The sequence below is a fragment of the Mus caroli genome, unplaced genomic scaffold (assembly GCF_978045245.1).
Source record: "Mus caroli unplaced genomic scaffold, Mus_caroli_1 scaffold_3, whole genome shotgun sequence".
In the NCBI taxonomy this organism is placed as follows: domain Eukaryota; kingdom Metazoa; phylum Chordata; class Mammalia; order Rodentia; family Muridae; genus Mus; species Mus caroli.
Genome location: NW_028227258.1, coordinates 133,537,799 through 133,554,852, shown reverse-complemented (window position 1 = coordinate 133,554,852; position 17,054 = coordinate 133,537,799). Strand labels below are relative to the sequence as shown.

At 43.2% G+C, this 17,054-nt stretch overlaps 1 protein-coding gene across 5 annotated transcripts in view; it reads left to right on the top strand.

Annotated features, from left to right (window-relative positions):
• Positions 1-17,054, top strand: part of Tnik (TRAF2 and NCK interacting kinase) — a 403,188-nt gene that overhangs the window by 369,341 nt on the left and 16,793 nt on the right. For all 5 annotated transcript variants that reach the window (XM_021158657.2, XM_029475111.2, XM_029475112.2 and 2 more), the window contains 5 exons: positions 6,859-7,023; positions 9,421-9,532; positions 10,303-10,473; positions 12,060-12,203; positions 14,441-14,575. In XM_021158657.2, coding sequence (XP_021014316.1) covers positions 6,859-7,023; positions 9,421-9,532; positions 10,303-10,473; positions 12,060-12,203; positions 14,441-14,575 — 727 coding nt within the window. The remainder of the gene's footprint in view (positions 1-6,858; positions 7,024-9,420; positions 9,533-10,302; positions 10,474-12,059; positions 12,204-14,440; positions 14,576-17,054) is intronic.

Genomic DNA, 17,054 nt, shown 5'->3' with positions numbered 1-17,054 from the left:
ACTAGGAGGCGTATCTTTGACATTTATTTTTATCTTTAAATTTTGAGGTTTAAAAAAATAGTTACTTTCATGTGTATGGGTGTTTTGCCTACATGTATGTCTGTGTACCAGGTGCATGTCTAATGTCTACAGAGACAAGAAGAGGAGGTTGGATCTGCCTGGAGTTGCAGGCACTTGTGAGCTGTCATGTGGATTCTGGGAATGGAACCGGTCCTCTGGAAAAACAGCTAGTGCTCTTAAATGCTGAGTCTCCCTCCAGCCCTTGGGAAGGTTTTTTGTTGTGTTGTTCATTAAGTCTGGGAACATGGCTTCATTTTTTGGGAAGCACATGTTCCCTTTCACCTTTCACTGAGCTCCCCACTGTATCTTTGTTAACCTGTAGTGCCCCAAGAAATTGGAAGCCATCTTCTGTCTTCATTTTATGTGATTTTGAAAGTAATGACAAGTAACATTGAGAAATGTTGACATTCGTTCCCCTGCATCTGTTTTGGTCCTCTGTAAAACTTCATAAATGGGTTACAGAACTGGATCCATGTATAAACTGCTTGCCACTTGAGTATGAAGACAAGAACTTGGATCCCCAGAACCCACAAAAAAGCCAAGCAGGTGGGGCAGCCGCTTGAAATCTCAGCACTCAGGAGGCAGAGGCAGGGACTCCCTGGAGCAATCTCCTTACTTAGACTGGCCAGAATTGTCAGGGTCTGGGTCTGAGGAGACACTGCCTTAACTAATAAAGGGGAGATAAATAAAGGGCAGCACCTTGCATCATTTTTAGACGCGTGCACACACACACATACACACACCTTCATAAATAATAGCATATTGTATAAAATGGTTGAGAACATGGAATGGGCTAGTAAGTAAATATAAGTGTTGATAAAAGTTCACTATTTGAGCTGGAGAGATGGCTCAGCAGTTAAGAGCACTGACTGCTCTTCCAGAGATTCTGAATTCAACTCCCAGCAACCACATTATGGCTCACAACCATCTTTAATGGGATCTGATGCCCTCTTCTGGTGTGTTTGAAGCCAGCACAGTGTACTAACATACATAAAATAAATAAATAAATCAAGAAGAAGAGGGAGGAGGAAGAGGAGGAGGAAGAGAAGAAGAAGAAGAAGAAGAAGAAGAAGAAGAAGAAGAAGAAGAAGAAGAAGAAGAAGAAGGACCAAGAAACAAATGCTCAAGAAATAAGGGAGATTTTTAACATGTTTTCATTGGAAATTTTGTAAATCTGTCTCATAAGAAAAATATATGGGCTGGTGAGATGGCTCAGTGGTTAAGAGCACTGACTGCTCTTCCAGATGTTCTGAGTTCAATTCCCAGCAACCACATGGTGGCTCACTACCATTTGAAAGGGGATCAGATGCCCTCTTCTGGTGTTTGAAGACAGCTACAAGTGTACTTATGTACATTAAATAAATAAATAAATAAATAAATAAATAAATAAATAAATACTTTAAAAAAGTAGTATATATATTTTTAAAGTTCACTATTTTATTTTATTATCACCATAAACTCCAGTTTTCTCTAGCTTCTTACCATAGCCTACTCCTCCTTCTAAAGCATAGACAGACAGAATAGTCATCCTCTCTTCAAACAGGACAGGGCTAGGAAACTCCATTTACAGACTTTGCTCTCCAAAAGGACAGAGGGCCTCTAACAGTAGTAAGGAAGAAAGAAATGGTAGTTTCTAAATGGAGGGGAGGGGAGGGGAGGGGAGGGGAGGGGAGGGGAGGGGAGGGGAGGGGAGGGGAGGGGAGGGAAGAGAGGGAAGAGAGGGAAGAGAGGGAAGAGAGGGAAGAGAGGGAAGAGAGGGAAGAGAGGGAAGAGAGGGAAGAGAGGGAAGAGAGGGAAGAGAGGGAAGAGAGGGAAGAGGGGGAAGAGGGGGAAGAGAGGAGAGTGGTGGTGGAGAAATAGGGACAGTTTATAAAGAAGTACTTTGTGTGATTATGGAAGACAAAAATTCCAATGATCCCTGCACCTGTGGTAGTATGAGTCCCAGTGCAGAAGTGGGTAAAGATGAGATGTCTCAGCTCAAGTAGTGAGCAAGACTGAGACTAGGCAAGCCATGGGCTGCAGGGATGGCTCAGTGGATAAGAAACATCTGCCACACAAGGATGAGGATCTGAGTGTGAAACCCCAGAAGCCATGTAAAGCCGGAATTGCTTGTGTGCAGATGTAACCAACATGGCTCTATGGTGAAAGGACAAGCAGAGACAGGAGAATCCCCAAGGCTTGTGCTTCAGCTAGCTTGAATTACACACCACTAACCAACAAGAAATTGTCTAAATAAGCCAGAGGGTGAGTACCAATACCCAAGCCTGTTCTTTGAGCTCTCTAGGTTGTGTTCCTCAGCTGTGGGCCCATATCCACAAATACAACTACGTGTATCACACACAACATTTATTTTAAACATTTCTTCTTCTGCCTTTTGTTCTATTCTGGACCTCTTGGTTCCTGCTACCCCGGGAATGATAATCCCCCCTACCAATTCCACTAATTCAAAAGTTCGCCTTCTTGTGCTCAGAAACAGTGTGACAGACATGCCTAGAAATAATATTTAATCTGCGTACCTGGTGACTCAGTTAATTTGATACTTAAGATCAACCATCAGATGAGCCCTGAGATTTAAAAAGAAACCTATCAAAAACACATATAGTTAAAAATTAATTCAGGCTACAGTAAAAAAAAATAAAATTTACAAACTTCAATTGTATCTTGTTGTGATAAGATTTAGCTTATAGGATCCTGTGGGTTCACTTCTACAGGATGGACATCAGACACTCACTCAGCTTATTTTTCAGAGAATAGAAAGGAGAGCTCTGAAAGACTCTACTGGCCATGCTGCCTATGACTGTCCCACACCTAGTGCCTTGGTCCTCTCCCTAGCTGCTGTCCTTCTGTGTCCTCCTGTCTTATCTTACACCTCCATGGGACCATTTTCCAGTCCACTAGAGTGTGCCACACCAGCCAGTTCTTACCAGCCAGCTCATCTCCAGTGTCCCATCTCCTGAAAATGCTATTTCGCTTTTCTTACTCCCTTCTATTCTTCTCTGCCTCAGCTTTCCTTTCTAGAAGCCTTTCCTGGCTGTCAATGATAGCAGCGCTTTCCCGAAGCTCCTCATGTCCTCTCTAGTTTCTACCCACCTACCCAATAGAGTAATCACACTAGGTTGTACCACGAATCTTTTTATTATAAATAAAAAAGAAAGGACACACTTTTACAGAGTTTTCGGGGGGAGTGGGGACTTGTAGATAACACACACAAAAAAGAGTTGAAATTCACAAACTATTTATATTCATATTCCATGGAGGAACTCAAGGCACAGTTAGTGGGGTACCTGTGTAGGGGTGGAAGCAGAAACTAAAGAGAGACGAGAGCTTCGGTGGCTCCTGCATGCTCTCTGCCCTCAGATTTGCTTGCCTCCTGCCCTCCCTGTCTCTCCACAGTCCCCTTCCCTCTCCTTCTGCATACCTGCATTCTTATCTCTTCTTGTTTCATTACGAGATCATCACCATAATCTACTTGGGCTGCTGGCAAAACTTAATCCCCATCTCCCAGTCTACATGGCCAATTCTCTTGGGAATTCCATCCCACTTGTTACAGGTTCCCTCTTCTGGTCCAATAAGCTATGACCATAGCTCTCATTGCAGCTGTGCACCCCAGAGCTGCTGAGCTCCTCCAGAGAGCCTGGACTTTGAGCCTCACTTTAGAAGAGTCATTTGGCTGCCTTGCACTGCACATTTTCCTTCTGTAAGGTGGTGCTGATGAAAGCTGGCCTACAGTGTTCCTATGAGGACTCAGTGGCACATGGTAGCTGGTGTTCTGTACAGTACCTAGCATGTGTCAAAATACAGAGCATATTTGTGCTCATCCTCCTGAGAATGGTGAGGTTATCAAAATCAGAGAACTTGGGATTCTCTTAATGAGAATCAGGAATGCAGGGCTGTCGTTCAATTTCCTTTGTGTTCCCAGGAGAGAGCCTAGAGCACAGAAGGTATTTCATGAGAAGATGCTGGCTGATGGAACCAAGGGGTGATGACTCAGATTCAAGGGTCGTTGCTTCGGGCTTTCCATCTCTCAGACACATCCCTAGCTAGCCCTTCACATCTTTCCTTAATAACCACTGTATCTTCGTCAGTTTCAAGGCCTGGAAGAAAATGCCATTGACACAGGAGAAACTTAAAAACTGTAAAGTGACAAGGTGTGATGTATGCTCTGGGGAAATTGGAGGGAAATGTCAAAAAGCTTCTCAGTACAGAATGGAATCTGGGGGGAGGGAAGCGCTGTTTGGCACATTATAAAAAGCAGGGCCACTAAGATGGATGGGAGAGAGCCGAGCTGCCTAAGTGTTACAGAGAAGATGAAATGCTCAACTCGGAGAATATGTACCGGTGCTAGCTCCTGATCAACACTGCGACAAAATGAATTGAGGAGTGGGCCCTCACTGGGACAGTTTGTAGTCCAGGAAACAGATGACACTAAGCTTAGTGGACATTTATCAAGCTTCCTAATGTATGAATCACACACACCCTTGGGATCTTGGGGCTATGTTCTGTTCAAAGAAGTGACTACTCGGATTTCCAGATGGAGGCAAGTGCGGGCCAGAAACTGTACACTCAAGACAGAGCCTGGGGGAAGCTGAGTATGGCCCTTTATTTTCTTTTCACTCTGGCTGTGTATCTGAGCAAAACTACTTAGAAAAGGAAGGGTTTGGTTTGGCCCTGGATATGAGGGAATGTAGTGTATCTTCTGAGGTAGGGAAGGCCTGGTGGAAGGTGGGTAAGGTAGCTGGTTATATGGTGTCCATTGGTAAGTGTGTGTGTGTGTGTGTGTGTGTGTGTATTTGGTGAGGTTACTCATCAGACTTCCCCATTCTTTCCCCCCAGTTCTCAAATTGCCCATCCAGGACACATTTAGGGTGGATTTTCTTTCCTCAGTTAAAACTATCTGAAAATGCCCTCTCACAGACACACCCAAAGATGAGTCTTCTAGGTGATTTCAAATCTAGTTGGGTTGAAGCTGAATGCTAAGCATCACTCTGGACCAAAGAAACAGCATACACTTTTGCCAATACCAACCCTAGAGTGTAGGGGAACATATCTGTCATGTTCCTGGCTGTTCTGTGTTAAGCAAATTATTCCATATGTAGTCGGCATTCAGGAATGCTGAGCTAAAGAAATGGAGAGGGAAAGGAGGCAAGGGGAGCGCAGAAGGAAGCAGGAGGGAAATCATTACTTGGGTCTGCCCTAAAGAATCCCCAGTGAACCAGGTACATACACAGTGGACCGGGCAGAGGTGTGCATAACAAAGGGCTTGGTGAGCAATTGGAGACAAACCACACAACAGGGAAAATAGTCACCAGTGTGCTGATGTCTAGAATATATAAAGAACTCAGAAACCTCAATAGAAAAAGAATAATGTATACATGAGCAACAGGGATGTCTTGAAAGAACATATGCAAGTGGCTACTGGACACATGGAAAACTATTCAAAAGCATTAGTTGTCAAGGGGATGTAAACCAAAACTAAAATAAAAATCAACAGCTATATCAGAATGACTATAATCAAAAAGACCAAACGTAGATGGTGATGGCAATGGTGTGGAGAAAGGGACTTTATATTCTTGATGTGATATCATTTAATAGTTAAAAGTAGAACTACCATGTGATCTGGCAGTCCCACTACTGGGAGACTCTCTGAAGCGATTGAATTCGATATGTCAACGTGCCACCTGCTTGCCTACATTAGCACTGCTCATACCTGCCAAAGAGCGAGAACCACCTTTTCACCCATCACCCTATCAATGAATGGAGAAACTGTGGTCTGAACATAAAAGGCAAAACTATTTAGCCATTAAAAGAGTGAGACCCTGTTCTTTAAGGCATGATAGATGGTATTGAGGATCATCACACCACGGGATTGCTCTCATATCTGGGAACTAAAGCAGTGATCTTACCCAAGCTCAGAATGGAACGGTTGTTGCCAGGGGGGAAACAGTGAGCAGAGGATGAGACATGGAAAACGGTTGATGTGCAGGTACTAAGTTACCCTTAGACAGGAACAAAAGGGATTACAAAACTAGCCAATTAAATGCACTGGGTTTGGGGGTTTTCTTTTAATTCTTTTTGTTCCCTTGGATTTATGGAGGTGGCTGTGTTTAAAGCATTTAATTCCTGTGTTCCTATCAATAACAATCTTAGAGCTTATTCATAGAGCACATGTATAGCTCTGTCTGTATTTTCCAATAATCTGCTAGAGCATTTCTATGACTTGGGACTCCTGTCAGGTGTGCCTAATTATTGTTTGACCTTATCACTGACAAAGAACCCTATGAGTTGGATAAATAACAGCTCTGTGTTTTCTTGAAATACACAGATTTTTCTTTGGGGGTGTGTATGTTGATATATTCATTCCAGTGCTTTTCATATGGATTTGGGCAGTTGTTTCAATATAATCTGACAATATGGTCTATAAATCCAATTATCTTGTAACATGCTCGGTCACACGCGCACGCACGCACGCACTGCAGAAAAGAAACTTGCCAGCTCTGGTCCTAACTCTGCCTCTATCTGTGGCATCCCTCATGTATTAGCATAAGACCTGAAAGTCAGTCCACTTACTAAATACTAACAAAGCTAAATGTCTTTATTTACTTAGGCGAAGTACCATCCTATACTCCCTAGTACATCAGCTGGGAGTCCTTGGTATTTGTGGTGAGGTATTGATCTGGGTACCACCTTAGACTCCCTGGAAGATTAGTTTGCAGCCTGTTAGGTCTAGCACGTATAGAGTGATAGCACTCTTCAGTTCGTGCCCTCTCTCTAATGGACCCTATGTGTTGTATCCCTCAGACGGCTGAAGAGAAGAAGCGATCTGGCCACAGTGACAGTAATGGATTCGCCGGTCACATCAATCTCCCAGACCTTGTACAGCAGAGCCATTCGCCAGCTGGAACTCCCACTGAGGGGCTGGGCCGTGTCTCCACTCATTCCCAGGACATGGACTCTGGGGCTGAAGTAAGTGCCAGGCAGTAGTCATGAGAGTTCTGTTCTCCTCCTTGGGACTCAACACATTAATGACTTCAACAATCAGGCTTTGCCAGACTCTGAACCGTGTTCAGTTGGTTTCTGCTATATGGCTACTTATGCTAATAATTAGAGAAACCATATACACAACAAGTTCTCATTTGTCATCTGGCCCAATTCCTCTGTTATGCATGGGACTTGAGAATAGTTAAAATCAGAGAGGTTAGATGACTTGTCCAGGACAAACAGCCAGTTTACCACAGAGCTTGAGCAAAAACATAGACCTTGTCTGTGTCACAAACTCAAGGATGAAAAGACAGATCAGGTAGACGTCCAGGACAACAGTTGCATTGATTCATTCAACCTAAGTGTGACTTGAAGAAAGTGAAGTTGAAATGTTTTGTTTCTGAAAGATAAGCTCCTGATGTTTAATAGATAATAGATCGGCTCTTTCTCCAAGTTGCACCAGGATGGTGAAGTAAGATGTCTTTTCAACATGGAAGCAGACCTAGGAGAGTTTGAGGGAGCACAGGCAGTTCTTAGAATTATTGGGTGAATCCAAGGCTATGTCATGATTCATGGTAGTCCTGAGACTGGCACACAGGCCTTCAATATTTTTATAGAACATGTATATGGTTGTGTTTGACATTACCCACACACTGAATCCTGTGAGGTTCATGCTCTTAAGATGCCCAAAGGGCAAGAAGGAACCTGTGAACATCTTGAAAATCTCAGCATCCAGTTGGAGCATCATGCAGCATGGGCAGATGTTCTCACCCAAAGTCCTCTATCAATACCAAGGAGGGACCCTACAGAACAGAACTTTGGTCCAAATGCTGCTGCTATCCCAGCTGTAAGAGGAGATGTTTTATCATCTCCTTCCTGGACTTTTAAGGATGAATGAGAAAACATGCAAAAGATGGTTTGGGGAGGGACTCCTATCTGGGGAAGAGGAAAGGAATTTGATATCAAAGGGTAGAGGGAAGAATACTGAAGGGAATTGAATTGAATCTTGGTGAATTAGGAAACCAACTTGGATATTTGCAAGTTTGTCCTTATATGATTAGAGCTTAGGAATGTAGATTTGTTTTTAAATAAAAATATAATACCAAAACAAAAAATTATGCCTAAAACAGGAATGCCCACAAAGAGTTCTCATAGTGTTGAAAACTGGAGTGTTTGTGACATAAAAAGGATGAGCAGGGAGCTTGGCAGATGGCTCTGCTGGTAAAGCACCTGCCTCTCAACCATGAAGAGCTAAGTTCTGATCCCTAGCATGTATGTAAAAAAGCAGATGTGGTGGCAGAGGGCTGCATCCCAGCACCAGAAGTGAGAGAGAGCAGAAACAGTCTCATTGGCCAGCCAGCTAGTCAAGCCAAAGGGATGAGCTCTGGGTTCAGTCAAAGAGTCAATTTCAAAAATTAAGGTAGATGAGTGATCAAGGAGGACACCTGACAGGAACCTCGGACCCCCATGTGCACATGTGTACACATCTCACACACACACACACACACACATGTATATGCACATGTGCATGCACATGCAAGCATGCATACACACACACACACACACACACACACACACAAGATGGGTACTCCAACATACAAAAATGGGCAAAGAGTTATAGCACCTCTTTTGACAAAATTCAATTATATTATGACACCAAATTCTAATATTGAATATATTTTCCCTAATCTAGTTCTGACTTCATGCCTTTATGGAGTGGTCTAAGCCCTTGGGACTTACTTAAAGTAAGTCCTCCAGATATATTGCATATAAACTCAGTGACTGTACCAAGTCCCCATGTAACACGTGACATAAGCATTCCCTTAAACCACCAAGGGAAGGAAACATCCTAGATGAACAATCTCTGATTAAAGAAGTTAACACTGTTAGAGCTGATTTAAATCCACATGTATCATCAGGCCAGAATGGAAGGGCCCAAAGGCTATATCTTCCATGAGGACATCTCTTGACCTGACTGTTCTGGGATGGAGCATTGCTGTGCCAACATGCCTTAGATTTTGCTTTTCTTAACATCATTTGGTCAATGCATGATGACCTGACCTAAAAGTAGAAATCAGTTCTGTAGGCATAATGGCCCATCACATTAGTACAGATATCAAGGTGCCACTTGCCATCTGAAATGTAATTTTCTTCCTGAAGCACCCATAGTCTGATCACTAATGAAGCCCTATGCACACACACAGTGTCTACAGAGTCCCAGAACTGGGAAGAGACTGGACAGAGGCCTTAGGGACTCTCGGCTTCTTAAAGAGTGGGAAAGGGACAGCAAAAGAGTCTGTAGTCACTGTCACGACTGGGCAAAATAAGGTCAGTGCCACCTGTCCCTGCAGTGCTGACTTCTCCTTCTTGCTTTTCGAGCAGTATGGTATAGGGAGCAGCACCAAAGCCTCTTTCACCCCCTTCGTGGACCCTCGAGTGTACCAGACATCGCCCACTGATGAAGATGAAGAGGATGACGAATCTTCAGCTGCTGGTGAGCAAGCCCGGCCCTGGTGATTTACGGACAGGCATCCTTTCCAGTACAAACCAGGGACAAAACCCATCAAGTCAAGAGGTTACACCATTTATGGCTTACAACTCCCCCTCCCCTGGTCTTAAGATAAAGATAGTTTTAAATTTATTATTCTGTGAAACTACTAAAGCAAATTACTTTCTTTCTCCCCTCCCCAACCCCTGATTTTTTTTTCCTATCATGTTTCTGGAAGAAACCCAGAGGTATCCCAGGACACTAGGAAAAGCCACCCCGCAGCCATCTCGAGACTTACCGCATATTTCTCACAAACAGTTTCTGGGTACACTGCTATGCTCATATAGTGTGGCACTGAATGCACCATGAATGTGTGTTGAGCTGTGTTGGGCCCCAAGCGTGTGCTTCCGTTACAGGTCTGGCTCACTAAAAGGATGGCCTTGCTTCTTTGCCTTCTGCAACTTACTAATCCTTGAAGTCAGCTTATATGGAATCTCAAAAGGGAACCATTTCTTGCTTGTAATGACAGGAATGGCATATTGTATCTGTGAGATTAGTATCCATTTTCTATACCATTCAAAGGAGTGTCTATAAGCCTGTTTTGGTAATGAACAAAATACTGCTTCTGCAAATGTGCTTTGTCCTACTGAAGAGTATAAGATAGGTACTAGTTCATAGTTCCTGTGCCTTTGGTATGGACACACCCCAAGCCAAGCCCTTCCTCCATCCTTCCACTGGCCGCCAGCTACTGACTTCTCTAATTCTTTCTCTCAAAGCCCTGTTTACTAGCGAACTTCTTAGGCAAGAACAGGCCAAACTCAATGAAGCGAGGAAGATTTCAGTGGTAAATGTGAACCCAACAAACATTCGCCCTCATAGTGACACACCGGAAATCAGAAAATACAAGAAACGCTTCAATTCAGAAATACTTTGTGCAGCTCTATGGGGTATGTTGGTAGCCTTTGTATGTATGTTTATTTGTTTGCTTTGTTTTCCACTCGTTAGTCAGTTTACCTTCAAGTATGAGACGCCTTTGGCTCCTATCATCAGAAGGCACTAGGAGATAGCTATTAGAAAACTGACGTGGGGCTGCCTAAGGATTGAGCAAATGTCGATTTTATGTAGGAAGACCTGGTATTCAAGATGGCATGTAGAGTATGGGCAAATCAGTATCCACACAGAGCTAGCCAGCATTTGATGCACAGCCTCTCTTTGTGAAGCACTACCCACAATACACCACTTTCTGTCTCTGTGACTTATGCAGTATCCTGCAAGGGGTCTCATGCCATTACCTTCATTTCACAGCGGAAAAACAAGCCCCGCATATTTTAGTGACTCCCCCAAGGCTGCATTGTCATCAGTAATTGGGTAAAACTTGAAATGAACAGCAAAGGATGAGGCTTCCTTTTCTGTTGAAAACTTCAGTGTGACGTTCATATCAAGTAGATCTGCAGTACTAGCTGGGTTCAAACTCACTATGGGCATGGGGAGAGTTTTATCAAAGTCTTGGCCTCTACTACTCACAGCATCATAGGAAGATCAGGTTGGGGTCCACCTGAACCCATCTCCATTGCCAGGCTTGGATTGGGACATCACGGTTTTATAAGGCTAAGAGTGTTTGCCTTGTCATCAGGAAAGAATATTGAAACCTGGGAACTGTCCCACATGAGACACAATGGCTTTTTAGAGAACAACATAACCACATTAAATGAGATAGGGCTTGACAAGTGGACAGTCATGGTTTTGGAAGACAGAAAAGCACCAAGGGATGTTCAAGCTCTACTGCACAGTGAATCCTCCACGTAGGTATATTTTAATAAGTGGATAACTAATCTTTTTAGCTATGGAATTTTAAGGTAATAATTATCTAGACGAAATGACAGATCTGCCAGCTTTGGGATAAGAAATACTGCTTGCAAGAGTGCTAGGGTAGACTTGGGAAACTGAGAACTCTTTAAAATCAATAGTCCTATGACTCAGCTCCTTGTGAACTGGCTTATCATTTCCCTGACCAAAACCGACAGAACCATCAGTGTGTGAGAGAGAGGAGCAAGGGCTTCCATTCTGATAGAATGTGGAAGTGGAATCTTTCATGTTTTGAAGGTAGATGGGTTAGCCACCTCAGAAATCAGTGGAGGAATAGGTGGGTACTGGGGTGGTGAGTGCTCTAGGAAGAAAGAAATTGAGTATATAGGGAGCACAAAGAAGAGGGGACCCCTCCACAAGGAAGAAATGACACATTTCCACTTTTGCTGACTTGCACATCTCTGCCCTAAGGCTCCTCTTGGCAAGTACTCTCTGAACTAAGTAGTAAGTGGATAGGTGAGATGTATAGCTGTCTCCACTTTACAAACTGAAACTGTACTCCTGTTACCAGAGGAACAGCAATACAAAGTGTGAGCTGTCCCTTCCACTTCTACACTGTCTACCCAAGCAGCTATCTGCCCATTTGTTGATATGAGCATGAAACTGTCCTCTGGGTCACATAGGGACCCATAAAAGGCCAATCCTTGAGTGCTTCTTAAATTTGCAGGTGTGAACCTTCTGGTGGGGACTGAAAATGGCCTGATGCTTTTGGACAGAAGTGGCCAAGGCAAAGTCTACAACCTAATCAACCGGAGGCGGTTTCAGCAGATGGATGTGCTAGAAGGACTAAATGTTCTTGTCACGATATCAGGTATGTCACTAAGCTGACCTGACCCCAGGTGTGCCCAGGTAGGAAGGTGACACCCTGGTCTCTGAAGAAACCCTGCCTAGCCAACTGCACGAGATGTACAGCATTGTAGCTGGGAGGAGATCACCAACTCATACTGTAATGCTGGGGGTCTGGACGCCCAGGAAGATTTCCCTGTGCTTTAAACCTGCATGAGGCAGACCCGTACCATAAAAGCTGTGTATTTTGGCCTTTACCTCCCTTAAAACTCAGCAAGAATCTTCTTAGCTGTCTGGGCTGCAGTTACTCCACACTCTCATATGGAGAATATAAAAATCTAGGCTTCTGGAGGGGAATTAGCAAGAAAATATTTCTTTAGTCTTTTTTTCTCAAAACATCTGCTTATAATCCACTAATGTTTTAAGATGGACAGTTCCAGTAGTGGGTAGCCAATTCTACAAAGAATATAGAGTAGCGACATCATTATTGGTATATTTTTACAATATTGATAACTTTTTAAAATGAGGGAAAAGGCTTTGTTAGACAACAAGTAAGCCTCATTGCTAACAAGTGAAAAATATAACTGGTGCCTATGCTTATTGATAAGGTGTTTTTTCTTCCCGATGCTGTTTGACCAAATTACCCTCTTCCCTTTTGACTTCATCAGCTATGAAATCAACAGTACCCCGTATGTGTTAGAGCCACCCGGAAAATATGAAAACCTAAACTGTCCTTAGACCTGGGTCCGAATAAAGTGCAGACATTCAGCATAGCTCTGACACATTCCCATCCTTCTTTGTACTTTATGCGCTCTTGACTTCATCTTTATTATGCAAAGAGACCCCATGGGGCTCCTGGGTTGAACTTTGAAGATGAAAGTCTAACTCACCAGGTGTGCTTGTGGTTTGAAAAAAAAATACTGTCTTTTAGGAATTAATCCTCTTTGTGTTCTACTCTCTACTGACTATTTAGGGTTTTATCATTGCAAATTAAGATTAACCAAGTAAATTGTACTATGATTTGCTTTGAGTTCTGTGTGGCCTTTGTTTCTGGCTAATTGCTTTCTTGATTACTACAGTCCCAAATCAAAACTGAAACCACACATCTGTCTGTCCACTATCCAAAGTGGAAACGCTATCAGAGAGTTCAAGTTCAGGCTAGTGACCATCTTCATCCTTCAGGGTATAACTATTTCCTCTTAGAATGGAGCATAAAGGGAGAAAAAGGATAATAAAATAAGAAGGAAGATTCTGGAACAGCTTTGTTCCTATTGGCACGGGAAAGATGGAGCAGAGCGCCGCCTCACTAAGACGATCCTAAGCACCTGAGCTCTAGGCTGCTGCTAACAATGAATGAGCAGCAGCTGTGCCGAGCTTCTCAGGGTTTAAGTCTCATTGCACTCTCCTGTCAAGCCAGTGAAGGATGCTCTCATGAATTCCCATCGTCTAGTACATATCCCATCTGTAGAACATAAAACCTCTTTCAAGGCGATGGAAAATATCTGAGAAATAAAATCCACAAGCCTAAACTTCTCATTAAGAAAGAGCCACAGAAGTGTGCGTTTTCCCTGTGGTACTCAGATAATCCAACGGAATGGATTCATTTTGCTTTCCATAAAGTCTTCCGTGCCATCGACCTGGTGTTTTATCGTCCTGAGAATGCTTTGAATCTCTTTACCAAAGGGAACTTTTAACCTTTTTTGAATTCTGAGTCCTCATCTTTTATTTTCTTATTTGATGTTTTTGTTTAATATTCTTTTTGATGACCTTACCACCTTAACTTTGTCTAATACCATCCCCTAAACTCAAATAGCTTCACTGGCTTTGAATAGAAGTTCCTTTGTCTTACCAGTTAAATATACTAAACCGTTAGCAATTGTCTTTGATGTAACAGAGGAGACAAAGAGAGGGGAGCGAAAGTAAGAGGAGGAGACACATATAGGTAGGCAAACATGCCCATTTGCTAACACTTCAACACGATTGGCTCTAGAATGTTCTGGAACTCTGTTATAGAGTTCAGGAGACTGGCCTGTGCAAATAAGAAATCACTTAAAGGTAAAAAGTACAGTTTCTGGATTTTGGTGAAAATGCTAATGTCTGTATTTACCAGTCTTGACAGAAGTAACAGTGGGGAAGAGCTAGGAACCCTGGCTAATCTGCCCTCACAGACACAGAGATGCCAGCAGGAGCCCAGAGGAGGTGAGGCAAGAAAGAGAGAAGGCTATCAGAGAAAGTGAACTTAAAACTCTCCTATTTCCACAGGAAAGAAGAACAAGCTCCGTGTGTACTATCTCTCATGGTTAAGAAACAGAATCCTGCACAATGACCCGGAAGTGGAAAAGAAGCAGGGCTGGATCACCGTCGGAGACTTGGAAGGCTGCATCCACTACAAAGTCGGTGAGTCTCCACAGCAGAGCTCGGACAACACTCAATCCGAATGGTTTGCTTAACTTTATTCAAGGCTTTCTATTTGCTCTTGATGGCATATGTGTCCCCAGTTTAAGATGTTGCTGGACCCTAAAAAGTATACTTGAATTACTCCCCCAAAAGTCAGATTGATGAAACTCAAAGAATACACTTAGAATAAAATCCAAGGTACTGATTTGATTATTTCTATGTACTTCTCCCAAAGTCCCCCAGAATAACAATTTAAAAATCAATAAACCTCCAAGACTGAACAGATCAAGAGAAGCCAGCAACTAGGAGATAGCCATAAAACTGAAAAAAGAGTAGCTGTGTGACTGGGGTAAGTCATAGCAGATTGGAGATGCTGAATTCTTAATCTACAGGGAAGAAGGTTATCAATATTATCCATCCATCCCACAGAGCCCATTATGACCAGAAGCCCAGGGAACACCACAGGACAGAGGTGCATGGCAGAGCTGAAAACAGGATTGCTGAAAAGCAGAGACATTGAAAGTCCTCTAGAGCCAGCCCCTCACCCCGCCACACACACACACACACAAGCAGGCCACTGTCCCACAACAGAGGAAGAGTGTGCACAGCACTGGTGAGGGCACACACCTGCACCCACACATGTCCTGACAAGCCTCCCTGCACCCACACACCTATACCCCCACACACTGACAGCAAATCTCCCAGCACAGATCCCAAAATGCTAGCACAGTGATTCTATGCCCAAGAAAGGAGTTTGAAAAGTTTGTCTGTGGAAAAACTTAATGTACAGATAGATAGTACATTTAGTACAGATAGTACATTTAGTACAGATAGTACATTTAGTACAGATAGTACATTTAGAGTCACCGCGGGGAAAGCGCCTCACCTTTCTTCTTTAAAGTGATTGCTGGCACTTGATTTGGCCCACTTTTACCAGAGAATGCATAGGTAGATCTCATGTTCAGGAAGCAGGAACAAACAGGAAGTAAAGATATCAGAAGATGAGGCATAGGAGAAAATTCAGGAAGGAGAATAGAAAGGAAGAAACCACTCTGATGGAGATGCACTAGCATCCAGAAAGGTCCACATGTTTTTTTTTCTTTGACTTCTCCCAGAAGCCCAGGGAACACCACAGGACAGAGGTGCATGGCAGAGCTGAAAACAGGATTGCTGAAAAGCAGAGACATTGAAACTCCTCTAGACCCAGCCCCTCACCCCGCCACACACACACACACACACAAGCAGGCCACTGTCCTTCAACAGAGGAAGAGTGTGCACAGTCTAGGGAGTCTAGGGAGCAGGTTTATTGCCTACAGCTAAAGGAGGAGATAGAGTTAGTGTGTAGACTAACAAGGAGGCAAGTTTCTCTACAGGACTTTGTAGGGCGACAGTCTCAGGCTATAACACCCCAGAAGAGGGAGCAGTCATCATTTTCTGTACACACTATCAACATCCACAAATGGTCCAGAGGAAGGCTTCGTGATTTTCCTGAGCCTGACCTGGGGAAGGCTTTGCCATTCTCATGAGTCTGAAACTGAGATGCCCAGGCGGATGTGAAGAGTACATGGCCATGCAGGACTTCATCCACTCCCTATAGAGGCTGGAAACTCTCTCCCTGCTGTCCTACATGTACACATGCTCACACACACGTGTGCACACACACATACATACACATAACACATATATACACACCACAACAACAGGAAAACGAATAAATCCTTTTTAAAAGAGAATGAAGATATAATGAAATAAAAAAAAAATCAAGCCAAGAGGTCAAAAATATGAACTTCAGTCAAAGAGAAAAAATAGTAAGTGGAGATGGAAGAATAAAGAAAACCTTCCATACAAGAGGCCTTGACTCTGAGAAGCCAGTATAGTTACTCAAAAAGAAAACTCACAACAAGCTGTACCAATATGGGATTTAAATAGAGAAGAAATGAGAGAGTCCTTAAAATCCTTAGGCTATAAGCAACAAAGAATATGTGTAAAATAGTCCCAGAACCAGAGTGTCTTGGAATTTGTCGAAAACAAATAGAGCCAACAAGGCTTCAAAATTACAAAGCAAATTTATTTTTAGCTAGAGGCCTGGGATGTAACTCCCTTGGTAGAGTGCTTGCTTTGTATGCACAAACCCTGAGTTTAGCCCAAGCAATGGACACACTGGATGTGATAGAGCTATCCTAGCACTTCAGAAATAGAAATAGGAAGATTCCGAGTTCAAGATCATTAAAATTCAGGAGATGTTATCACAAAAATATTTTCAATGTGTGTGTGTGTGTGTATGTGTGTATGTATGTACATGTATACATGTATGTATGTGTGTGTGTATGTGTATATATGTATATGTTTGTGTGTGTGTGTGTGTGTGTGTAGAAACTGAGACAAGAATAAAGACTGTGGAGCCGGGTGTGGTGGCGCACGCCTTTAATCCCAGCACTCGGGAGGCAGAGGCAGGCAGATTTCTGAGTTCGAGGCCAGC